Source organism: Emydura macquarii, unplaced genomic scaffold, assembly GCF_026122565.2.
Source record: "Emydura macquarii macquarii isolate MOO-44397 ecotype Brisbane River unplaced genomic scaffold, CSIRO-AGI_Emac_v2 contig_312, whole genome shotgun sequence".
Classification (NCBI taxonomy): Eukaryota; Metazoa; Chordata; order Testudines; family Chelidae; genus Emydura; species Emydura macquarii.
This window is the reverse complement of record NW_027130449.1, coordinates 14091889-14118339: the sequence shown is the minus strand read 5'-3', so window position 1 is coordinate 14118339 and position 26451 is coordinate 14091889. Positions and strand designations below refer to the sequence as shown.

Below are 26451 nucleotides of genomic sequence, written 5' to 3'. Positions count from 1 at the left end.
GGTTTCAGATGGGTACGTAGATTCAAACAGAGCTAGTGCAAAGACCTACCACAGCTAGGCATGTCCCTCCCCGCTCTGCATGCTCAAGATTTGATAGTGAGGATGGTGTAGAGAAAACAAGAGATTGATACACTAAGGTTCACTAGAACATACACATGGACCAACCGGGAAGGTGTACATGTATACCAGTATCCTGGACTGGTGGTGCTACTCCCACTCTAGTGTGCTAGACCAGCACCCAGGAGCACCTTCGATTCCCCACTTTCCAGACTGCAGGAATTCATGCACAGGGCAGAGTTTATGTGCCAAGGCGGCAGATGAGAATGAGGGATGTGGTGCAGGTGGAATTCAGCAGGTAACTGTTCTGCGCATTGGACACGGATATCAGAGGCCTCTTCACCTAGCTGCTTGCGGGTCAGTGGGCCAGGGCCTTGAGAACAGCGTCTCCCACAGTCATGGGAAGAAAACCTGCACTCCAACACTGGAGAGTTGCAGCACCGCAAGAGAAGCACTTCACGGCACTGCTTCAGTACGGTGCGTTACATCACACTGCCAAGCTCCCACGTACGGCAGGCAGGCAGAGAGGGAGGTACGTCCAAAGGGTGCAACAGAAGATTTCCCCCACCCCTCTGTGTTTTAAATCCTAATGTTACAGCAGATTTTCCAAGAGGCTTTTGCTAAGAATCAGATTGTGCAAGTGGTCCACAGGCCAGTCGTGAGATAATTTTCCACACTGGCAGAGTCTCCATGGGCTCATCCATTTGACTGAAATACATACCTCCTCCCCATCTCCCGCCGCAGCACGTAAGCTAGAACAGGTACCGCTTGCTGCAGCTGCCACTTGCCAACACTGTAAAGGTTTGCCACTAATGCTAATAATATGCTCTAGCCATTCTGCCTGTGATCTCACTGGCAGATGGCAAGGGCTGCCTCCTGTGGAGATGAAAAGATGCTGATGGGCACTTTCCTGCACATCCCATAGCTATCCCTCTGGATGTTTTTCCTCTGGGATCTTAAAGGGGCCAGGTCTCCCACCACCTTTCAGGAAGTGAATTAGACAGGCCCCCTTTAGAAAAAGCTATTTTGTCGTCTTTAGCCAAATTTTTACCTTGGTTACTGGTTTTCTTGCTGGTCATGCTCTAATTTTGACCTCACGCTTCAGCTCTAAGTAACCCTGTCTCACACCGTTACTGGTTTTCACCCTCCTGCCCAGTGTGCGACTGCAACGAAGGTCATTTGTTCCCTTTCATACAATCTCCAGATCCCCTCATGTACTATGACTATTCCTCACACCCGCTACCCACAAGACCATGTCATCCTGACTCCTTTGTCCACCCCACTGCACAGCCCTCCCCAGCATTCTCCCAGATGAGAGACACGCCAATTAAGCAAACCCAACAGACTTGTTTACACCACTGAATCCCCAGCTTCTGTTTGTGTGGAAGGAAGCATGGCTTAGTGATTAGGGGTGGGGTCTGTTTTCACTTTTATTTGCTTGCATCTCTACTTTTCTACTTCTGTATTTTCTATTTTTATTTACCTGCATTGCTTTTATTTGCTGTTTTCACTTTTATTTGCTTGTAACCATTTCTACCTTTATCCCTACTACTTGATATCACTTAACCTATATCCTTTTGCTCATAAACTTGCTTTATTTTTGCTATACACCAACTCAGTGCTGTGCTTGAAGAGAACAGTGTGTTTACTGCACTTAAATTAATAAGATGTAATGTAAAGACTCTTTAACAGAGCCTCAAACTTATCCTCTGTGAATGAACGGTGACGGGCGCTATGCGTTTAAGAGTTTGGGGGCTGGAGTTCGCTGGCTGCTACCTGCCAGGCAAGGTTTGGGCAGGGAGAGCCCAGAGGAGTTTGCTGGCGAGACCAGTGAGGCAGGGAGCTGACACACAGCCTAATCTACAGCAAAGCTCCCTCACTGTGGCTCACAGCTCTGGGCATGGACAGCAGCATTGTACCGAGACAGAGCTGGGTTCCGTCCCCAACTCTACCACCGACCCACTGCAGGATCTCAGTCCAGCCACTTCATCTCTTGGAGCCTGGGTTTCCGCACCAGTGAAATGGGGTACACTGAGCCAACCCTTTAAAGTGTTTGGAGATCTCTGGAAGCAATGCCAGACAAGTGCAAAATATCGTGTTGGTTTGTGCCACCCTGTGCAGTTCTTTCCCAGCAGTGGGGTGGCAGGGATGGGGTTGATGCCCAAGGACTCACCGTCACACGAAGCAGCTCATGATCCGAATGGTCAGAAACCTGCAAATCTTTCACATGCTCGCTGGCTTCGGACTCCTTTAAAAACCCAAAATCAATACGTTACAATTTGTGTGTTTGCTGACCTCGCATATTTGCAAGGGCATTTCCAACACAAAGCAGAACTGCAGATACTGGGAAAACAAATCCAATCTGTACACACTACAGGGAAGTGCCCAAGTTTCTTGATGTTACACGAAAGACATTTCTAAGGGTGTAACCCACAAACAAGCACAAGACGCCACTTTGCAGAGGAAAAGGGATTTTTGATAGGAGGAGGGGTTGGAGAGGGTAAAGAAGTGCTCTTCAAATTGGACATCCCCTGATGGCTCCTCCACTTCTCCTGCAGAGCTCTCCACAACTCCAGCCATTCCCAATTCTGACCGTTATTTCCTCCCCACGTCCAGCCTGCAGCTCTGGCTCCCAGCTCAAGCCGCGCACCTAGCTCCTCTTTTTCTCCCACTCCAGACCTCACACTGCCCTGCAGGCTGGAACACACAACAGCTGATCAGGGATCCCCAGGCACCCTCCACTTCTGGTCCATTATCTGCATTGTGCCTATTCATGCCCTAGGGCCCAATCCAGCAAATATTTAATACCATAGTGCATAGCATCTACCGGCGTGAGCAGATCATGGTCTCTGCACATGATTAAAGGGCTATGATCAGCAGCAAGTACAACTCCTAATGGTAAGTGTTTGCAGGAATGAGCCCTATGCCCCAGTCCTGCAGAACTTACACACCTGCTTCACTTTAAGAACTTGGGTCAGACTGGGGAGGAATTAGCCTTTCGGAATATGCTGTATATGGACTGGATATCTGTTTGGAGCCCAGCTCCCGGGTCAGGGAGTTGACCCACCCTGTTGAAAGGGAGCACTTCATGCTCTTCCTCTGACCAGAGATTGCACTATAAAGCATCTTGGTTACTGGGGCTTGGCTGCTTTCTGGGGGTCTCAGTGGTAGAATGGTGGAAAAGGTGACGCGTACTGGAAGGTATTATGTTCTGCAGTCGATCCACATCTCTGGAACCAACCCCCAGGGGCTAGTCCTTTCCCTCCCTAACCTCACACCCTCCCTATAGCATCCTTCCTTGGAGCTGTAAATATCAGAACCGGACACTTATTTTACACATTTGCCCCACCTCTAAACAAGCCAAGAGAAACCACTGCCAGCGAACATCTCTGCAAAAACCAGCTTACTTACTACAGAGGGCAGCACTGAAACTTGAGGCTTATTACTCCTCTAAGATGTAAGACGTGTATCACATTTGGATGCTCTGGACAGCACTTTTTATGTGGATTAAAAAAGGGTTTTCCTCCATACAGAACTGGGAATTTGTAGAGCACTTGCACCCCAATTTAGGAATGCATTACGATTAGGAAAGCACTTACACACATGCTTCACTTTAAGTGCATGCCTAATGCAGTCAATGGGATTTAAGTACATGCTTAAAGTGCTCTCCTGAACTAGGACCTTACGAAGCAGTGGAAGCTGCAGGCAGCAGTTCTCACAACAAGCCCTGCCCATGCAGGCAGATTTCTTACTTCGCCAGCATCCAGCTTGCTGTCTCTTTTCAGGTCAGCTGCTTCTTCCCTCATCCCATTTGCAAACTTTTCATCAACAGACATAGTGTCAACAGGGACAGCCATGTTTTCCCTCGGACCTGCCTCACGTGTGCTAACATCTGGAGACGCAGCTATGGGTTGCCATTGACTGCTGGCCACGTCTGTCCCCGCCGCTGTTCTTTCTCCTGGAGTTCCTGGCTTTTCGTAAGCTACAGAAACTTCATCTTCTAAATCAGTATCTTCCTTCTCCAACAGTTCATTCCCCATGGGTCTCCCATTGAGCTCCTCTTTGCTCAGGCCACGAAGGCTGCTGTCAGCATCCCTGTTAAGCCATTTCTCTGGAGTTGGAGGGCGCACACCATCAGAATCCAAGGGAAACTCTTGCCTTTCTTCAGAGTGACTCACATTCAAGGACTCCCTCTACGCAGCAAGTTAAACACAGTTAGAGCTACACAGTACCCATACTTTGCCCCTTCTCTGGGAGGATCTTTGTACCAAAGCAGATGGACAAGTGATCACAAAGCTTTGGGTGACTTTAGCAAGGTCAGTTTGAATTTATTTTAATGTATCCCTCTCTCTAAGAAAAAGAATCTTCTTGTGATGAGTGTTCTCATCTCACAGAGCTGGAATCTGGTTTTCCAGAGCTGCTTTCATACCCGATGGATCTCAAGGTATGCGAGTTAGTGACTGATGCTGCAGGGCCCAGAGACCAGTGGATTAGTCTTTACATGCCTCTCAGTAGCTCTAACACAGCCTTGGACACTGAACTCTGTTTAGTAAGAGAGGGTAGTTTGAAAGAGACGGTTATTGGCTTTTTAACTTTTGCATGGAGCTGTCACCTAGGCATGACAGACAGGATATGCCCACCGCATTGTCCACCTTTGGCACCAGTGCAAGAACAGACATAGGCTTTGAACCCACAAACTTCAGGCCCAGAATGAGAATGAAACAGACTGAAGGATACTGGTAAGAACAAAGGAGCTAGTCTAGCCGAAGGCCCACTGGATAGGGCATATTAGACTTGGAAAACAAAGTCTGGAAAAGCTTAGTCACCCAAAGCGTCAGCCACATCTCCTGGCAGTCAGCAAACTCACAGCAAAAAGTATAACCAGCAGAAGCTGGAGAAGTTTCCCTCATCAGAATGCAAACTGAGTCGCTGACAGTTCTGCGTTTCTCACTGTTTTATTAATGCTATGGTGACTTGTCAAACTTTAGCTAAAGCCTTTGTACAGTTTGTACTGTACACAAACTGCATATTTTATCTGGGTATTTTTACCAAGGTGTCACTGGAACAGTGTCACTTGGAAGCTCAAAATGCCAAAAAACAGAGAGGATGCCTCTCAGGCTGCCATTCGCATGAGGGAACTGAGCAGGACCCAGGAGATTTATTAGTTGCGTTAGGAAGAGTGAAGAGAGAAATCAAATCACTGGATATTCTCCCAAACACTGCATCAAAGCTGTATTTCAGAGTGTCACCTGCAATTTGCCAAGCAATAAAATCAAAGCTCGAACCTGCTTCAGTTCAGGGCCCAGTTAACACAGGCTTACAAACGCACCACAAGCACTGGTCAGCTCTACAGGGCTTTTAAAAGGAGGTGAGGGCTCAAGAACACATTTATTTTACAAGCTTGAAGAATTTTATATTTTCATGTTTCCCTGACATTACTCCATATGGGTCCCAGTCCTGAGTAAGTTTCTCTCGTTCATGGATGTTGCTGTATCAGCAGACTTTAGCCAGGGACTGAGGCAGCACATGAGTGAGTCCATTCTGGAATTTGTTAGTTTCACCACTAAACAGCGGAGATACTTCACTTTTAAGAATGGCCTCTGTGTAGCCATGGTCACCCCTTCCCATTCTAATTTCACCGGGCATTTTACTGTGCAGTAGAATACACATGCCAAACACGATCCTTCTCCATTCTTAGAACAAAACCAAGCCAAACAGGTATATTCTTCCCTTTGACGAACACAAACAACTCCAGTCTGCATTCACTGGTGTGCCTACAGGTCATGTGCCTAAGAGACTGCTCTTTAAGCAAGTTTACATGACAGACTGGAATGGCTCAGTAGAGTTTCTTACACAGTAGAATCCTGTTGTAAAAAGATTTGGGCAAACCTGGTTTTCTAATGTTATAGCAGAATGATCATCATATGCAATTCTATGAAACAGTGAACCATGCAAATCAGAGGCAAGAAGAGAAGCAAAGTCTCATTTTGCAAGGAGAGAGCAAATTCCAGGCATTTCTGTGCTATGGCAAGTCCATCAGGTTGTAACTGGCTCTAGCTGGTCCTCCCACAAGCTGTAAAATACTTTACCTGCAGCTGACTGACACCCTGAATGGTGAGAAATTCCTACCTATCCAATAAATTATTCCCAAACAGAATGCCCCAATGATCAGCATAAATCTGGAGCAAACACATCAGTATCAATGGGACTGGATTTCAGAGAATAATCCTTGATGCACAGAGATGAATGATCACTACAAGTAGCAATCACTAAAGCTGAATTGCAACTCACCATGAAAAACAATGCAGCAATGTTGTTTGTTTGTGTGTGTGTGTGTGTGTGTATTTAAGCAAGTTTAACACAATAGGTAATAATGCTGGGAATTTAGCTTTAAAAAAATAAAAAACAAACACATGACACACAAAAACCTTCTAAAATGTAAGCTCTTTGGCTTTCGTTATTTGAAGCCGGACTCTCAAGTTTGGGTTGTTCCTGGAAGACAAGCCCACAAAGCAGTGTAGGGTCTGCACTGTTAGCCTGGAAAGCTTTCCCGGGCAAGATGAATCCGTTCCATGCAAGTAAACATTTTAACCACCAGAAAAAAAACAACAACAACAATCTGATGCTTTATCACAGCACTAGGGGATGACTGTTTTCTACTCCATGGAAAGCTTCAGAGACATCATGCAAGCCAGCAATAGCAGAGATCCACTGGTCACCTCTCTGGACTTCCAGCTTCATCTTCAGAATTCCTTATGTGCTAGAACTCACGTTCTGTGACACTGCCTAACCGGTTGCCACAATTGTCTTCTTCTGCCCTGCAGCTGCACTGCAGAGCAGAACAACACACCTGCCAGTCAAAACTCATCTGCTACCCCTCTGAACTGGGAGAGGTAGGGTGCATTTCACTTACTTTCTTCCTACACACCACACAGTACAAATTAACATTCCCCTAAAAGGAGTTTCACAGTTTACATCTCTATTTAAATGCAAGAGAAATTACATTTCCAGAAGAAAAGCAGAGATTTAGTAGTATTCAAACCTTGGAGGTACGTCCCCTCTCTCCTGAAAATTAGCTGGACTGATTTTGATACTTTCAAACAAACAGATAATGTACATGTAAGCCAAGTGCAGAGTGTTGACTGCAATTAAATCACCCGCTGCACCTGAGACTTTCACAGAGATCTGAGAGACCGGATTAGAGACAGATTACCAAGACAATTGTCTATCTTAGTATCTTCCACAGAGCCTCTTCTACTGAGATAAGGCCTGGATTTGATGCTACACTGGGAGCAAAAGGGGAATGATGAAGACAATCCCAAATGGTTATAAATGGTCATTCATCCTGAATGAATTCATTGCCATAGTTAGCAGCATAATGAGCTTCACCTTTGGCTGAAAAGGCAATGATGATCAACTTCGTAAGACACGGTGAGAAGCCCTCCACCCTGGATTCCCCAATGTCAAGCTGTCCATGCTCTGCATGTTATACTGCTTCTGCCTAAACTGCCGGTCAGTTCAACTAATACATGCTCTACCAAGCTCTCTCTAGATCAGAGGCTGGCTCCACTCACCTGATCAGAAAGCTAGTGGCTACAGAAGTTGCTAACTATGCTCTCCAATACAAGGGAGAGAACAATGCCAGGAACAGTTTATCTGTTCCTACCCTTTAGCTAGTCAACACTGTGCCGATGATTTATGGATGTATGGGGAGACTTAACTGCCTTCTCTGGAAGGCACAACACTCCCTCCTGCACACACACCTCTGTGTTAATGCAAACAAGCACACTGGACTGTGCAGCATTTATTTATGGAGATGGTTCACCTTTCAGACATTTCCATCTGCTAAAAACGGCTGCATTTTAATTTTCCATTGTATAGATGGGCTGCATGACGCAGAAGGTTTACCTGCAGACAAACCTTTTTGGAACGTAGTACCAAAGCTCCCTGAACTGCTAGAGGGACAGAGTGATTTACTACAATATGTCATGCCCTATTTTCTCTCTCCAGTTACCCACAGTCAGAGGTCTTCAGACCCCTCCCGTGATAGCCAGAAGTACTCTTGTATTCCCAGTCATGTTAATACAATCTCCTCCAATTATCCTAGAGAAATCCTCCAAAGATTTAACGACAGCTCAAACCCATCATCTTCACCTGCCTTACCCCCAACCCTCAGAAAAGACAGTTTCCATGAGTACAAATGTAAGAAAAGCAAATGTCAAGTTCTTCAACATCTGACTGGTTTGATTTCTCACTCCTCTTCCCCAGATTAAGTTACTCAGCTTCCAGCTCCTGCCCCTAAAACACCTCGGGGTTTGTATGATTTATTTCCAGTTCTCCTCCTCTTTAGACCAGCTCATTTCATTCTTTACAGTCTGCTTTCCCAGCAAGCATCACTGCATGTCACTAAAACTATCACCTACTGTATCCAAATATGGATTCTCAGTCTTTGATCCACTGACTGGATTTTTACCAGCTCTGCAGGCAAGCTGGTTTATCACTTCATCCTGTCATTTCTCATACACTCCTTTGTGGGGCCTGTTTTATGGACCTTCTCTTCCTTTTGATTTTGTAATAAAGCTAGAGAATGGCTTGGGATGCAGAGAGAGCTGGCTAACATTAATGTTTTTCTACTGCCATCTTATGGAATTAAACATGAATGATAATTTCCAGTGGGACATTAATAACCCATCAGGACTCAAGATAACATCCATCTAGGTTACTAGTTTTTAAGAGACAGACTGGCGCTCGGGTGGCAATTGCCATTTCATAATAGATTCCCAAAGCCCTGCCACATCAGTGGAATGCTAAGCACTTCTTTGTTCCTAGCCATATTAACATTTCAGTGATGAACTGGGCCCCAACAGGCCTCTTGTTGTTCTGGAGATGAGCATCCAATTTAACACAAGCCACCCTTGCACACTATGCACAGCACAGCGAACAGGTTCTCCAGCACAGCATTTGAAAGCTTACTTTGCATGTGCCATGAAAAAGGAGAATGAAAACACTACATAGCATTTTAAAATAAATGAATTTGCCTCTCAGATGCTGGAGCGGAATTTTTAAAGACTGGAGAAGGGATTAATGTCCACAGGAATAGCCTGGCTAAATCACTACAGACAGCTTTCAACACATAATCCATTGTTTCCTTGCCATCCTAACTCTGATTGCGGTTAATTATGTATGTGCAAGGGGCACCCCAGCCCAATAAAAATAAAAATATATGTTCAAGGCCTTACATGTTTTTAAATCATCCTCAGTGCTCAACGTTTGAGGGCAGGAATTTATCAACAGTGCAACAGAAAAGGAACCAGTGGCCAAGGTTCTAAGTTTGTGCTAAAGAAAGCAGCCATGTGCCAATATTCATCTCAGTTTCCACATAACAAGAGATCCAGAACAATCTGACAAAAAGGAACAATGAAGCTGAAGTGGCATTTTTAAGAGGAAAAAAAACCTGAAGACTTCACTGAAATGTAATTTCCATATTTCCATATTCCACTATTTTACTAGTGAATGTTACTTTTGTTCACCCATTGGAAAAGGCAAAGGTGAAATGAAATCCTGTCCAATGCCAATACTGCCACTCCTACAGCAAGCTGAGCTCTCAAAGGAGGCCAGATGGCTCTGTCCTTGGCCCCACTGAATGATACCTCTGGGGTGACCTTACCCATCTGCATGAATTTCACTGCCTACCCCACTGTGCCTCCAAGCATTCAGCTGGGCCTGACCATGGACAAAACCAAGCTCTGATTTTTCCTTGTAAACCCTCCCCACTTTCCCTTCTTTAATTTACCCAGCAGCTCCCCTGCCACTCAGACTTGCAATCCTGGGTCCAACTTGGCTGCTGGCCTCCCCATCTCCCTTCACATCCAACTGGTTTCTAAGTTTTGTTGCTTCTTTGTTCAGAAGAAAGTGAAAGTCCCAACCTTCTTTCCTGTCCTGACATTCACCCATGCTCAGTGCTCATCTTCTGGGTAACCCACTGCTCCACATGCCCTATCCCCAGTCTAGCCAACACACAACCGCCAACGTTACTTGCTGTGTGCAACCAAAAATATCACTCCCCTTTTCAGAACTCACTCTGGCTTCCTCACGTCTCATCTAGTTTCTGACTTTCTCCCTCACCCCTCCTCCATTCCTGAAGCCAGCCTCCCTAACTCCTTCATCTACTTCTCCCATGTCAGCTTTTATGCCTCCTTCAGTACCACCCCTACATGGCCCGGCCTCTCAGGACCCTTCACTTTCCTCATTCCAATCCTTCCAAAGACGCTAACCCAGGTCAGCCAGTGCCCTCCTGCACCCTGCCATTCTAGAAAAAGACAGACAAGGAGGTAAAGGTCAAAAATAAAACCAAAGAACAAAACTACAACCACTCTCTTACTTCCATTCCCAGATGCTCTTCGGGCTTTTCATTTTATCCACGGCTGTCTTTTAAAGCTTCTTGGGGCAGGCACCACATTTTAATTTGTGTCTTGGAAAGCACATCTCTTCACTGAATAAACAATAACTGCCACATTGCATGTAGGTAATACTTCTATTCCAGCTTTTCTGGTTAAATGTGTAGGTTAGGATCCATTTATGCCATAAACATACATCATGAAACATAAAGGATACACAACTGGGCAGAGCTCTCGTTGCTGTGGGACCATTCACTGAATTAGTTTTAATGGAACTTCAAGTGTGCACCGTTAACTGATATATTTTTTGCGCTTAATTGCCTCTACCTTAAGGTAGTGTGTGGGGAAATGCCAGTGTATAATGAGAGCTAGACAATGCTGCATGAAGAACATCAGCGGATGCAGGAGCTCTGTCTGCACATGCATTCCCCCCATTGTTGACTCTGGTGCAGCTGCACCGTTGTAAGAAATAGTGGAACATTTCTGGAAGAAAAACCTAGCACAGTCATGGTCAGTTACTACTGGATTTTATGCTGGTACCACTCCGTTGGCTTCAAGTAATCTACACCCTATTTACACCCATGGGAGAGCAAATTTTTTTTCTAAAGAAAGCCAGAATTTGCAGAATACAGCGAAAACCTTGGACACAATAAAATAGTGCAATCTGCCACCCTCTCCTGTTTCTCATATTAAGGCACTGACAGTTCTTAGAAGATTCTGCCATGTGTATTTCAGTCTGACATTTCCTAACACGCTCTTATAAATAACCGCAGAGAGAAGCAAACCCAGGAGTTTACAAACCCCTGATCAGGCCAGGCAGGGAAAACAAGAGCTGCAACGTTCCAGAGCAGTCTGATACCTCAGTAGATGCATACTGTGTATGCCCAGAAGACTTCTTTGGGTATGTCTTTTTCACTCAATCTTCTACAAAAGCTCGCACTATTTACATGCCAAGTTTGAAAGTTCAGCCATTTTTTAAATTTACCTCCATGACAAAAAAACATGGGGTAATTTTTACTGTGGTTTTTAAACAGGAATTTCTACTTACTGACCCCATAAGCAGAGAACTCAAAGAAAGTCTGACGGGATTTTGTTCAAACTTAAAAAAAAGATTTATCTCTGGGCAGAGACCAACCACGGAAAATTTCATCCCAAAATGTGACTTTTTAGAAAATTATGTGAAAACAAAGGGTTCGTAAGTTAAACGGATACGCAGCCTGAACAATAGTGAGCTCTAGAGAAATATTTTACAGTGCTACAAAGAGTTATTGTTATGCAAACTAATGTAAATTCATCAGCCTTATTTTAAAAATGCAATCCTAGGACCTCCCTTACAAAGCCCAGTTTCAAACATATTGTTCGTATCATTTCTGGGTCGTGACTAAGGAAGAGCAGAGCAACTCATCCTCAAATCCTTCTAGTGCACCTGAGAATATGTAGCTATTCATTACTAACTCAAGTGGCCCATTTCTTTCCTAAATGCCCGTGACAATTCCAAGGACCCGTTCTCTTACCTCATACTCGAAGCTGCCTCCTAGGGCACTAATGTCCATGTGCAGGTTTCTGAGCAGTCTCGCTGTCCCGCAAGGACTCTATATATTCAAAAAAAGAAAAACAACAGCAGGTGAGTTTTTATCTTTGCAACTTGTCATATTTTAAGCCATGCTTGAAGACATTCTAGGATTTAGTAATAGGTGGAAATGGGGCAGGGGAACTGCAAGACAATGTGTTAAAGCACATTTCGTTTCAGAAATGCTTCTTAGCAGTGTATCATTTCCTGAATTATTCTTCTCTCCAAATGCTTATGATGGCTAACTACACATGGTGAGCAGGTGCTCCATACTGATAGCCACCAGGGGAAAGGGATCTTTCTGCTGGGCTGGCAGGATTCTTCCATATTGCTACCTGGAACTGCCATTTCCCTATAACAAAACCAGTTCATGAATTAGTGCGCTCATCAAGGCTTAAGTCTCGTCCAGTACGCCTGGGATCTTGTACCCACTAAATTTAATGGCAAAGTTCCCAGTGAGGTCAAAGGAGCAGGAGCAGGCACACAGATTGTGAAAGTGTCCTTAACAAACCCTGTACAATTGAAACCCTGTACAAATCTAGAAGAGGGCACAGCTATGCTCTTGGAAGTGAAACTTCCCTAGGCTGACACATCCATGGCCAAGGCCTCTGCAGACAGCAGCACTGACCCTTTTCAAAACCTAACAAATCAAATCAGAGAGAGAATTGGATTAGATACCCTGGAGGAAAAACAAGAAACTTAGCCTAAGTTAAACTCAGAAGCTTTGGAACCAGAGGATATTCTGGGCCAAAAACCCCAAAGAAGCAAGGACTATCAGTGTCTGTTCCCTGGGAATTCCCTTATGGGATCGATGCACAGCCCACAAACACACCACACAGCACTCACAGGAATGTAACAGGTTCCTCAACACTCTCGCTACCTGATTCTCACTCTCTTCCTCTTCATCTTCCCCCTCATCTACAGCTAGCAGATTTAAGGAGCGTTTTCCCCCAGGCATGGATCCCATCAGGCTCTTGGTGCAGCTGGCGGGTTTAAGAGTCTGTGGAGGCTGCACAGTCAGAAAAAACCAAAAGTTAGAGGAGAGCAAGTCAAATGTGAAAGAGGAGACAGGCATCCACTCAGACATATCAAATCGTGGCAGCCCAATTCCATCCCTAGTAGAGGGACTCTCTCCACAGCGCATAGTCAGCACAACAGCCATAATGTCAAGGACTATGGAGACTAACTTGACAGTTTTTGCAGACTGTCATCGCAAATATATCTTGACTACCGAGGTGGTGAGCTCTGTTTAGGCAGAGCTTTCCATTATAGCAAAGATACTCTCACTGTAAAGAAACATATATGCAAAATCCCCACATAAAAGAACAGACTTCCTGCTCCCTTCTTCCTTTATTTAGATGAATTTGGTGCTGCTAGAAGTGGTAAGACTGATAGCTCTGGGGATGCAAGATTTCCATACGCACCGAACAGGTACACAACCAATGGGAACGAAACTAACGTGGGTTTTGTACGTGGCAAGTTACCAGCATGTGAATCTACAGCATCCCAGCTTGCCACACAGTGACATCCATGTGGACATTACTCCAGTGCGCTGAAAGTCACAGCCCTGGATCTCAGTGTGCTAGAGCAGTGTCCACACAGGACGTTACTGCACAGCAAGCTTGTGTCCTGGCCTGCCACACAGTAACTTGGCTTGCAAACAAGCTCTCTGTCTCAGCTTTCTTCTGGAGGGCCTCTTCAAGGAAGACAAAAGGAAGTTCAGTCTCCATAGCCCATCAGTCCTTCCCCTCCCTGCAGCGACCAATGAGGGGCCAGCAGCCACTTTACAAAGTGAACATTTCCACTAACAGCTGGACGTGACATCCAACAGCTCATTTCAGCATCGAATGGGAACAGCTGCTCAGCCACTAGTGCAACGGTAATGGTTATGTCCTATTACCAGAACGAATGAGCGCTCTATCCTCCTTGGCATAATTAACACACGGGGGCTCAAATACTATGATGATGGGTGCCAGCGTAAGAACTTCAGTAGCTAGGAGGAGGGGAAGAAAGCAGCAACTTTAAGCTATAGCAGTGTCAGTCTGACTGTAATAGGACAGAGATCACTGCCATTTGGGACTAGACACCATTCAAACATGGCAGGGACAAAAAGATACAGGGAAAGGAAACATATTTCACATTTCTAAGCTTGGCTTCTCAGACAAAGACAGATAAAAACATGCAAGAGGGACAGGGATACTGTCTTTGAAACCATTCTACTGCTTGGGGAGGTCCCTCAAAACATGGCTCATTGCGATCAACATCCCAAACTGAACTTGCAATGAAGAGGGAGAGTTACCAGAGTTCCTCCTCTGAGCAGTGGACTGAATACTCCCGAGTTCTCCACACTGATGCTTAGCGAGCCACGGAGAGCACTGGCTGGATCATCCACCACACCACGCAAAGGGGCAAGACTCCCCAGAGGAGCTTGGACAGGTACTAGCAGGGAACCTGGAGACTAGGGCATGCAAGAACAAGGTAAGTATCTGACCACAATGGAGACGGATCAAGAGACAGGGAGCAGGCACCATTTACAGTCCAAGTAGGTACAAAAATAGCGAGCCTCTGCTATCTGAACACTGCCTGCCTCCCACTGAAACCACCTCCGTGCAAAAGCTGCCAACGAGACCCAACGCTTGGCAATGACCATCATGCCAGATGTGTGAGAAATTACTGGTGGAGTGACTCACGCACGGAGCCCTTCCAATGACCCATATGAACATAGAGTTATTCATTTCACCAAAGCCAGGGGTTTGTTTGAGTCAAAGTTCGCAGGAGTAACACCAAAGCCTCAGCGAGAGGATAAAATACAACACACGTTACAGGCGTGCCTAGGAAGGTACTTAGAACCTCGGTACTATTCCAATAAAATCAGGCCAGGCAGCTTTGCTCCTCTTTCACCCCCTGCTGCTGTGCACAGAACTGAATAAGTGAAGCAGAAAACATAGCTGACAAATCAGGTTTCTTCAGAAAAGAAAAAGATTAGATATTTATTGCAAATTAGTGGCCAGTTGTCAATAGTTGACTGTCCACATAAGAAAGAACAAAAAGGGTTAACAATCCTTCACTTCCTTGGTTCCTCCCATGACAGCATTGCCTCCCCTTGAGTTTCCAACAGCTGGCCAGGAAGAGGGGAAGTGATAACAGCTGGGCAGCCCAACTAACTGATTTTGTAGGACCTGGGATAACTGTAACTTAACCCTCCAATTACCCATTGGGGGCGGGGAGGAGGAAGGTTATGTCATCATTTTCTTGTTGCTACCTCTCAGCAGAATAAGGCAGGACAGTCTCACCTGGATGGCAAGAAGTCTCCTGTCCTCCAGAAGCTACAACAAGCAGCTGGGACTGCAACAACAACTTTTGCTGAAATGTAAAATTGCTCAGTGACAGGCAATTCTGCTGCAGAACTTCACCAAGAGGCTCCTAATAACTTCTGCTGAGGCTTCTCCCATATACAGCACAGCAAAACCCTGAAAAGTAATTCCTCCCTCCCATCCCAGTTAAAGGGGTCAGGGAAGAGCCACAACAACTACTAAAGGATTGGAAACCATGTTTTGTCGTGAGAAATTGAGGCTCAACCTATTTAGCTTAATAAAAAGAAGGTTAAGGGGTGATGACAGTCTAAGTACCTACGTGAGGAACAAATATTTGATAATGGGCTCTTCAGTCTAGTAGACAAAGGTATAACAAGATCCAAGAAGCAGCAGTTGAAGCTAGACGAATTCAGACTGGAAATAAAGGTGCACAGGTTTAACAGTGAGGATAATTAACCAATGGAACAGCTTACCAAAGGCTGTGGTGGATTCTCTGTCACTGAGAATTTTTAAAGCAAGGCTAGATTATTTTCTGAAAGATCTGCTCTACTTCAAACAGGAATTAATTCACGGCACTCCTCTGGCTTGTGTCATGCAGGAGGGCAGACTAGATGATAACAGTGGTCCCTTTTGGCTTTATAATCTATGAATCTCTAAACAAATGCAAGTCCCACAAAGGGCTGAAATCAAACAGGACAAGCTGGAGAAAATGCCACACTGAACTGACCTGATCAGAAGAACCAAAGTTGAATTGCACTTGTAAAGGTGGGCTGAGAAATGATGACAGCTCAGACATAAGCCCTCTTTTACAGCAGTGACACAAACAGGCTTCTGAGTGAGGCAGAATTACCCCCCACCACCAACCTGAGTTACCCTCACAGAGCATCTCAAAGCTCTGCTTTATACAGTGGAATGTTTTATCCCGTACGTTGTACCTGGTGATACCTTGCCTGAGGTAAGCTACACATATGCCTACGGTATCCCAGCACAGCTCTGTAGCATTTCTTCACCAGAGCACGTGTGTCGGCAGATCAGTCTCCTGTACACTGTATTTATACAAAATTACAGACCGAAAACACAGTTAATTCACCAGCACACTGGGGGAGGGAGGGAGAAGGAAGATAAATGCACACTGATCTCTCCTCTGCCAAGCCATTGCCAAATCAATGGTTATAGTGTAAATTACACATTCTGGGCTTAACTAATGATTTTCAACAGATGGCCATTAACTATGTGTGTGGAGCTGTGGATGTTAGTTGTCCTTTAGCAAGAAAAATCTCACTGCCATTGAGCTAATTAAAACTTTCAGGATAATCTGCAGTTTATCTGATATTTATAGTCATAGTTATTATCAGCTAAGGGGGTGCTAGCACACGCCGGTAATTGGAAACCGAAGCTAGCAATTCAGTGGAGTCGCAGCTGGATACCAGCAATACGGGAGCAACGCAATTCATGAACAGCACACACACTGACCTTTTATTTTATTTCATTTCTTCAGAACACACCATTTGGCAAGTCCTCATTAAACTAAAGCAATTCGTTATGAAACAAAGAACGAGCCAGCCCAGGACGCTCTTCAGTGACGAGGCACCTCCCGCTATATAGAGTGGAGGAAAGCAGCTTGGCCAAAGAAAAACTAGAAACATGGGGCTCAACCTCCGCCCTGCCACTGGTGGGCACCAATTGTCATGTACCTTATGGCAGTGGGGGATGCTCAGCGTCTTGGTGAGAAAGAGCGAGCGTCAAGCACATGCAGCTGCAGGCAAGAGCAAAACAGCTTGAGTGCCTGACATCCAACATTAACTACTATCTGGATCTTTTTTGTAATTAATGATGCAATTGTAGCCGGGGATAAAAGTCCTAATAATGGAGGGGGGAGAGCTCTGGAAAGAAACAAGTATGCGTTGGATTTATTGTTTTATCGAGATATGAAGGGTGGAGACTTTGTCCCATGATATTCAAAGCAAAACACTGCCTGGCATCTGCTGAGTACCCCCATGTCCCTCAGTTCATCGTCAGGTTTGCAGGGAAGCATCACGTTTAATGGGCACTTAGGGTCTTTTGGTTTCCCAAGAGCGTGAGGGAAGGAGAGGGAGAGGATTTCTTTCAGAGATGGCACCGCGCCAATCCTCCCTTGATTGCTCTCCCATGAATTTACCTGGTTTGAGTGTGTCAAGTGAGAGGTGTCATAAGACAGCAGCAATGGTGTTCAGGTCAGGACTGAGCTTCGCTCAAAGAAGTTTGCGCAGCACCTGCCTGCAAAAGGCCTCGGTGGGGTCACTGTGCTAATGCTTAAGTTCCATAAGAAAACGAGTGCATTCAACCTTGGTTTTTCTGAGTTTATCAGCAAGGGAAGCCTTGTGGCTAAGGCGCTGGATTTAATTCCTGGCTCGCTCACACTCCCTGCATAACCTTGGCCAAATCACTTAATCTCTCTGTGCCTCAGTTTCCCATCTGTAAAATGAAGATCAGACTTTCTTTCTCCCTCCATTGGTCTATCTTGTCTAATTAGACTGTTTGCTCTTCAGACATGCCCCATCAGCTCATGTGACTGCCACCAGGAAGGTAATTTCCCTTTCTCCTGAAACTTAGCTCAACTGAGAGAAAAGGTTCACTCTCAAGTCCTCAGATTCATTTAAATGGAATAGCAGTCCTATTACAGAGGGATTTATTAAATCTAAACTGCCTACCTGATTACTGCCTGCCCCTTCACAAAGCTTCAGTTTGCTGTAATCCTCAGTCGCTTTTCCACTCTGGGTCAACTCTCCTTTCACCTGCCAACAGAACCTGCTGTTTTCCTGGCACTCAGCTGTCTGATAAAACCAACCAGGAAGTACTTGTATACCCTCCGCGAACAAATCTGCCTCTAGCCCTCTGGGAACTGGCTCTGTCCTTCCATCTCCTTCTACTGTTTCTTCTTGTCTGCCCTCATTATTATTCTCATGGGCATCACGTGACCTATCCAGTTTCATGTCAAAACTGACACAGCTATGTTCCTGAACAGGCACTTGATCCTTTTCCTGCACATGCTGATAGAACTTCTCATCCTCAGACTTACACTCACTTGCCGACTTTTCATGAGCTGAGCTTCGTTGCGGAGTTTGGAGAGTTCCTGTGAAAGGATGACTGGGTAGAGGCCTATTAGCAGCAGCGACCAAGTCTGTCCATCTGTCAGATTCATGAGAGCTCTGGAGATCCCAGGAGAAGTTATTGACCTCTCCCAAAACCTGAGATGCAAAATGATCAGCTGAACTGCTTGTAACACTGCTGTCAGGCTCAGGCCCCAAACCATTCGCCTTCACCTTGTCTTCGTGCTGTCCAACAGAGAGAGAAACAGGCTCTGACACAGGAACATCAGCTCCTGCTTGAGCATAAGCTTCTACCTCTGTGGTGTAGGGTAATGTATCCACAGTCACCTGAGGGGCTGCCGGGTGGTTGTCTAAGATGCCTTTTTCCTGGGCTGCTTGTAGGCATGTCCCTTCAGATTCAGGGAACTCTGCCTGCTTCGAGCTCTCCCTCTCCTGCTTGCCAACAGCCTCACTGCTCCTGCAAAGTTTGGTGGTTTGACTCAAAGCCTGATCCTGAAGTTTCCTCTTTCTTCTGCTCTCGACTGCTTTGCTGTGAGCCCTCAGCTCTTCCTGGGGACAATGAGCAACAACCTCCTCCCGCAAACTCAGGTCTTCTGCGGGACTGACATCAAAGCGAATCATTTCATGTTTCCTGCTGTAAAAAATATGGTCAGGGGCAGAGAGGGTCAAGAAAGCTTCATTTTCATTAGCTTGTGATAAACCTAGGCCTCTTTTCTTATCACCACCAGGTCCAGTTGATCTTTCTCTAACTGGGAAGCCATCATTAGGCTGACAGACACTTTCTCCTGTCATCTCCTTTTCCTCAACAAAGAGCGCTCCTTTGTCTTCCAGGACCTCTGGGGAATCAAGGACATTTCTCACATTCTCAATGCCTTGTGAACATGATTTCTTTGACACGGAGGAAACGGGCTTTGTCCTAATAACATCTAAACCTTCAGACTCAGAGTCAGAAAAGCCAGCTTTGTCTCTAATTTTTGTGGACTTGTCTTGGCCCAGCTGGCTGTCTACATCCACTTTGCTATACGATGGAGTTCTTCCTAAAATTTTCTCCACATCAGCTAAGATCTGGTAAGTTCTGCTGGACTTTGCTGTGAGAAGTGGCTGCAGTTTATTCTGGGGAGTCCCTGCAAACTGTCTGTTTGAGTCATTTGTCTCTGGTGGTCTCCCAGAGGTCTTTCCTTTACCTTTCTTAATGAAGCCCTCATTCCTAATCTGGCTATCCTGGTCTAGATCAGGACTTGCACGCTCAGAGGACAGGATGGGAGAGGACATTCGATAAAAGGATGTTGAAGGAAGAATCCCTGGTTCTGGCTGCATTTCCTAAATAAATAAATATCAGCAGATAACTAAAGTACACAACATACAATGATACATAAACTCATCTACAGCATGAGATGGAAGAGGATGTAGTAGGAGCACTTGAAATAAGAAACACACTATCAGAAGTCCTGCAAATTGAAGGCTTGGACCTTTTCCATGGAAGGTCCCCGCCTGGAGGACTTCTACCCCTGAGAGTTTGTTGGCCTTCAGAATCTGGTGCAGGGCACATCTTATTGGCCCAACATTTACCCAGTTACTGGTTTAACTGGGAAAGTTTTCTTGATTTGGAAGGGGATGAATGGTTTGCCGTTGGGGTGAGTATTCTTGTTGTCAACCAACAGCAAAATAGACCAACCTACTGCCTTTAAAGCTGCGCACGGTGCCTACATTCCATAGCAACAAGTACACAATTGCTCCATAAAAAACATGTGTTGCTCCTTCCATGAGAAAAACCTCTCCAAAAATTTTACAATCCACCCACCCTCCATTTTGGCATAGCTATTACTCCATCCCCAAAAGACAGGAAGTAAGAGTAATGGCAGGAGTTCAGGGCTTGAGCTCATGCTCCACAAGGGCCTGTGATCGAAAGTGGGTGTGGCAACGTGATAGGAAACAGGAGACACTCTGTGCGCAGCACGGACCCATGTCATCACTCAAAGTCAGCTGAGCAGCTTGATACCTTAGTCCAGCCAACTTGGAAGAACAACATGCTGGACAGCCTTAGACAGCCCTCAGCACAAACAAAACAAGAGACACTTTGAGCCCTGCAGTAGTCTCGACCTGATTTAGGAAGGGGGCTCTGAGCTGCTCCTGCCATCACAGGGCCTGTCTGGCACCATGGTAACTCCACAGTCCCATCTCCCTTTTCTAAGAGCAGGACTGGAGGAGGGAGGGTCCACTGAACCCTGTCTACCTTCCATCTCAGGGCCCCTCAGACCAGAAGGTCATTGGGAGCGGCAGGAAACCAAGTGCCGAGGGGAAACGGAGTTCAGTAACCTTGAGGGTGAAACCAGCGGTAGCTACGCCTCTGAACTTGCCAATTTCTCCTCTGGCCTAGGGATACTAAAGGATTTGGTTCAGTTCTTAAAAATTAAGTGACAAAATAGTAACTGAAAAGTGATGCCACACCTGCCTGCCTCTGCTCAGCTTCCCACAGCCACGACATCCCAGAAGCCAGCCGGGCAGCTGTTCATTATGCATGATCTCAAACACCACAACAAAAACCGGCGGGGGGGGGGCAGCGGGCGGCAGCAGAGGCGGCTCTAATGCAGCCATCACCAAGCCACAGCTGATCACTTACACTCAGGCTGGCTCTCCTGGCCCTCCCCAATAAGTGTCCCGGAGGTACTCACCGCAGCATATTTCACTGGCTCTCTCTCCTTCTTCTCTTTTTTCTCCTTCTTTTCTTTTTTCTTCTTCTTTTCTTTCTTTTTGATGCTGCCATGAGCCGAAAGCTTCTCCCGCTCCTGGATCACGAGGTCTCTGTAATGCTCGTCGCAAGGGTGGTCCCACGTGGACTGGCCATTGGCAAAGTTAAAGTAATAGATGTCGCCAGTGATATCTTGACTGATGTGGGGAAACAGAACACAAAGACAGGAGAGAGTGAAGGGCATCAGCTCTGGGCATGGGAGCCAGCACACACAGCTGGCAGCAATGCTGCCTTGCATGGCCACAGAACCGTTCATCTCAGGAGCTGAAAGGGCTTTACAAACACTGGCCACAGGCTCCTCTGGGGCAGAGCAGAAGTGGAGCAGCTGCCGCACAGCAAATTCCTGTCTCCATCACATGCATTTCCCAAACCGCTTCTTCCCTCTCCCTAGGGCAAGGGCAGTAGTTCACAGGGGTGTGGTGATGCTTAAAGAATGATTGAAGTATGTTACTGTGTTATCCCCATTTTACAGGTGCATACACAGGCATGCAGGGGAAGTGACTTACCAATCGCCACAAAGTGGTTCTGTTGCAGAGCTGGGACTAAAACCCAGGAACCCTGACACCCAGTCCCCTTCTCCAACCACTAGGCTACTTTCCCTTACTTATTAGACAAGCACCCAGAGAGGGATTAGCAAGGAGAGGTTGGCAATCTACTGAAATAGCTGCTGATTTAGAGTTCTCACCAGGGTTTCCACTCTGGAGGTAAAGGAGCCACAATGCCTTCTCTGGCCAGCCACATCAACTCCGGCTCATTCTCAGGGTCAATCCCTATTTCCCTGGCAAACTCCTGAATTTCTGTAGCAGAACAAAAGCAGAGGAAATAAAAATCAGTAGAAGACAGTGTGGCAGAGAAGCAAGGCTGTGCATTCCTGTGCAAACCTGTGCTCAGTACAACCAAGGGGGTGATGGGAAGCGCCCTCACTGAAGACACTAGAATTAGGCTGCACAGAGCTGTAGAAAACACTGCATGTGCCAGGGAGCATCCTACAATGGGAGAGCAAGGCTGAACATTGCAGGGGCTGGGAGATAGAGGCAGCCAGAAACTGATGTATATCCCTGGGAATAAAGATCTCACCACTGTACGCCAGAATTAACTGCATGGAAGTCACTGGAGTAACCCCAGTGAAAACCAGTGTAAGAAAGAGGACAATCAGGTCCCAGGAGCCCGCAATCCCAGTGTCCTGCTCTAACCACTAGCTGATATCATCTCCCCTTGACAAATGTTTTTTTCCTTAGTTTTCCTAAAAGAGCTGGGCTCTCTTGCTCAGCCCCTGTGACAATCCCAACCACCGCAAGGGAATGGAACCAGGAGTCAACTCGGCTCCACTTTTCAGTGAGTACACTGGCCAGTCTGACTGGGTTAATGTCAGCCTCTAAATCTGTTTTACAACCCCTCCTGCTTGAACTTGCTAGTGGATCAGAATTTCTTTGTGAGACTGGCTGTTATTGATACCCTAATACTGCAGGAGGGAGTGCCCCTAATGCATGAACTAGCTTTCTAACTCCAGCACACTCAGAGTCACTCACTCTACCGGCTTGACCCACGGTCCAGCTTTATCCGCCATTCTCCTGCAATACTCAAGTGCAGCTCGGCTCTCCTGCACCCTTTCTTTCTGCTCTGAGGAGGGCAGATGTCAGTTACCTTGCTCACTGGGTATGTATGTTTCATCATAATCTTCTTCTAGAATGAGCTGATCCCCAATGCGTATGGCAGGTCCTGCCATGTCCATTCATAAGGGGACACGCTGACTGCACCTAGTAGTGAAAACACAACCAGTGTCCTTATCGAGATATCATGATGAGTGCATTTTGTTTGTATGTTAATTTGCAGATATGCATGTGGAGCTGTGATGCTTTCTCAGGGAGACCAGAACTATGGGTGACCTTGTTACCCCTCTGCCTTAGACTTGCTGGAGCTAGACTGGGTGATAGCTCCATGTCATCCCAGTCTGTTAGCCAGCTAAACAATCTCCTCCAAAGCTCTGCCAGCTTTTAATGGGCCTGCTAGTTAGCACTTGATGCACCCCAGTCCCAAACCTCCCTGGAAGAACGTGCCTCTGCCACGCCCAGCCCGTCACTGGATTATCAAGTCCTCTGCCTCCAAAGAGATAGTGCATGCACCGGCCAGCTAGGTGAATTGAGGATCCACACTTTAGCATTACAACACTGAGGAGAACTTATAGTAAGACCACAAATAAGTTTATTATTAAAGAATAGAGATTTAAGTGATATTAAGCAAAGATAATAGAAAGATCCAGTCACAGTGAAAACAAAACAAGAGAACACACTTCTGCAAGAACTTAACTCTAGCAAGTTACACTTACCTAAAACTCTCTCTCACCTGAAACTTTTCCTGTAGAGCTTGCTGGAATTCAGACATACCAGGATCCAGACTTTCAGGATTCCCCTATGCCCTACAAGGGTACAAGCTCAAGTCTCCCTCCCCCCTTTTTACAGGCCAGGACACCTGTGAAATGCCTCCTTTGAAGCATATCCCCAGACAATATCCCTAGCCCCACTGGTTGCTCTTTGAGGTGTAGATGCCAAGCTGTCTGTGTTGTCCTTCCATTAATTTGCTTTTCCTGTTGCCTCGATATGGGAATATAATCTCCACTGTTTTAACTAACCCTGATTAATCTACATTACAGACAGGGAGATGACTACATCCTCTCCTGTCTGGAAGGAAACCTGTTTTTCTCTTTGTTTGGTTACAGACTTGAAGCATAATATCAGTAAGTGCCCATAACTCCTCCTATAGTGTTCATACACACATTGCACAATGATATGAATGACCTGGGCAATATAAATTCTCATTAGATACCTTTCATGGCTTTCTTTACAGACAAATACCATAACAACGTGTTAGCTGCAGTGCATGTCAGGTCTGATTACAACCAGTTTAGTATTAATCTGTCTAGATGGGACATCAAGCGGGTGGCGACTGTCAAATACTTGGGAAGCGACGCAGTGCTGGAGGATGCTCAAAAGACGTGGACATTCGTATAGCAATGCTGCCATGTTGACCTCATGGCATCAAGCATGCTACAAAGCTGCAGATCCATAGAACCATGGTTATACCTACTCTATTGTATGGCAGTAAGACCTGGGTGCTGAAGAAAACCAGAATGATGTTTTTAATTCTCATTGTCTTTTCAGCTGCTTCATATTAAGTGGCAAGACAAAAATCAGAGATGAGAATATTAGAAGTCGAACCCAGCAGCTGTCTCCATCTGCACTGGTTTTATTTCAGGGGCTTTCTTGGTAGACATACATTACTAGAATGGAAGACCAACGTATTATGAAACACGTGCACCAATGAATACCACTACACAGCTAGCAATTACCGTGGTTACCAAAAGCTTCAGTGGTGCGGTAAGACTGCCAAAGATAGATATCAACTGAACATCTAGCCAGACCACCTTAAGGATCAAGCTAGAGATCAATCCAGATGGCACTTGATCTGCAAGGAGACTATGTCCCTTTGGATTTGCCATGGTGATGATTATGTGCTCCAATTATAAAGTTATTAGAAGAATATCCCCAATATTAAACATGAACAACAGTCACTTAATTTTGTGATGGTTATTTCATAGGTTTATGCCACAGAAAGGCCAGACAAAAGAACCATTAGTGCCCCGGAAAACTCCACTCCACTTTTTCTCTGCCATGTTCAGTGGGTCTTTTACTTCCTGTGATCCTTTGTACCTGTCAATATCACTATCAAGAGCAGGCAGTGTATCAGGCAATGTTGTCAACATGCTAAGGGTAACAGCTCTAAGAACTAGCACCACATGGTTACCATCACTGAGCTCTCCTTGTTCTTTTCCCCTTCCAGTGACCTCAGACTGCTCTGTATTTTTAACTCACTCTTATGTACAATGAGCCACATAACCAGCAATTAATCCTACTAGGTCCCAGACTGCAGTATTTTCAAGACCACAGGATCAGAGTGGCATCACAAATCCTACTCCATGTTCTCTCCTGAACCTACATGACCCAAAACATTTGAATGTGGACAAGGTTCTTCCGTTCTTATTTCTTTCCACGCCAGAATTACTAGTGTTTATAGTCATCTCCTCCACACACAGACTTTAGCATCAGAAGATAAATTCTACGCTGACTTCTTCCAGTGAATTGAATCCCAATTTGTATATGTACCAAAGTGCTTGTGTGTATATATCACACACACACACACACACACACACACACACACACACACACACACACACAGAGTGAAGCCAGGTGCTAGCACACTAATGAAATGAGTATGCTGTTCCCAGCTTGGTATTAGCATGCTTTCATTAACCACCGCATAGGAGAACATTTTTAAAACCCAGGGCAGAGTGCTGGCTTGGACACAGATCTCCTTCGGGAGAGCAGAATGAGAGACAGCCTTCACACGCCCAGCACAGACACACCCCCTCCCCTCCTTTCTGCATGCACACTCCCCTTGCACCCTGCGGGCTCTCAGCTGGAACACCCACAGCTCTTACCCCCGCTGCCCAGCTTGTGCACACACACCCGCCCCACAACACACTCATGCACCAGCACTCCCGTCCCGACTTGCACATTCAACTCCCAAATTCACCGCCCGGGCCCCCGGGCCCCCGTTGCACGCTCACGGTCCCCCCGGGGCCCCCCGTTGCACGCTCCCCCCCCCGGGCCCCCCGTTACAGCAGACGGCCACGTCCGGGCGGCCCTTACCTTCCAGGCGGCCCCAGCACCGCCCCAGCCGCGGCCGAGCCCGGACCCCTGCGGCAGGCAGCGGAGGCGGCCCCCAGCCCGGGCTCCGCTCGCTCCGCTTCCATGGACGCCTGGAGGTTGCCCTGGACGGGCCAGCAACTACTTCCGGGCTGGTCTCAGCCTAGCAACGGCTGTGCCCGCCTCAGCCTCCTCCTGATTGGACGACGGGGTGGCCTGGCGGCACTGGATTGGTGCAGACGTCGGTCCGAGTCACGTGGGGCCCGTAGGTGGCCCAGGGGTTTGTGGGAGTTGTAGTCCGCCTGGTAGGGTTGCAATGATCCTCATTGGATGTCGACCCCCCCCCAACCGGGGCAATGACCCCACAGGGGGCGCGAACCCCCACACCCACAGGGTCACCCCCCAACTGGGAATACTACTGAAACGGCCATTCAAAGGGCCCCATACAGCCATGATACCTACTTTAAATACTGTGAATAGCCTTCCTCCCTTCGCACGTCTTAGCCCCGCGGGTACCACAGCCTGGGGGGTAGAAGACTGGCTGGCTCTCGCCATGGTCTGCTGGCTCTCTG

At 46.4% G+C, this 26451-nt stretch overlaps 1 protein-coding gene across 5 annotated transcripts in view; it reads right to left on the bottom strand.

The window, feature by feature from the left end:
- The window catches only part of CEP164 (centrosomal protein 164), a 61337-nt gene extending 34886 nt beyond the window's left edge, over nt 1-26451 (bottom strand). For 2 of the 5 annotated variants that reach the window (XM_067566062.1, XM_067566069.1), the window contains exons 1-10: nt 26342-26451; nt 25883-26181; nt 22821-22933; nt 21862-21973; nt 21100-21313; nt 14324-14482; nt 12905-13033; nt 11969-12046; nt 3810-4250; nt 2231-2305 (exon numbers count right to left, since the gene is read on the bottom strand). In XM_067566062.1, the coding sequence (XP_067422163.1) occupies nt 2231-2305; nt 3810-4250; nt 11969-12046; nt 12905-13033; nt 14324-14482; nt 21100-21313; nt 21862-21973; nt 22821-22908 (1296 nt within the window). In that variant the 5' untranslated portion in view covers nt 22909-22933; nt 25883-26181; nt 26342-26451. The remainder of the gene's footprint in view (nt 1-2230; nt 2306-3809; nt 4251-11968; nt 12047-12904; nt 13034-14323; nt 14483-21099; nt 21314-21861; nt 21974-22820; nt 22934-25882; nt 26182-26341) is intronic. The other 3 variants (XM_067566074.1, XM_067566082.1, XM_067566090.1) reach the window with 3 other exon arrangements.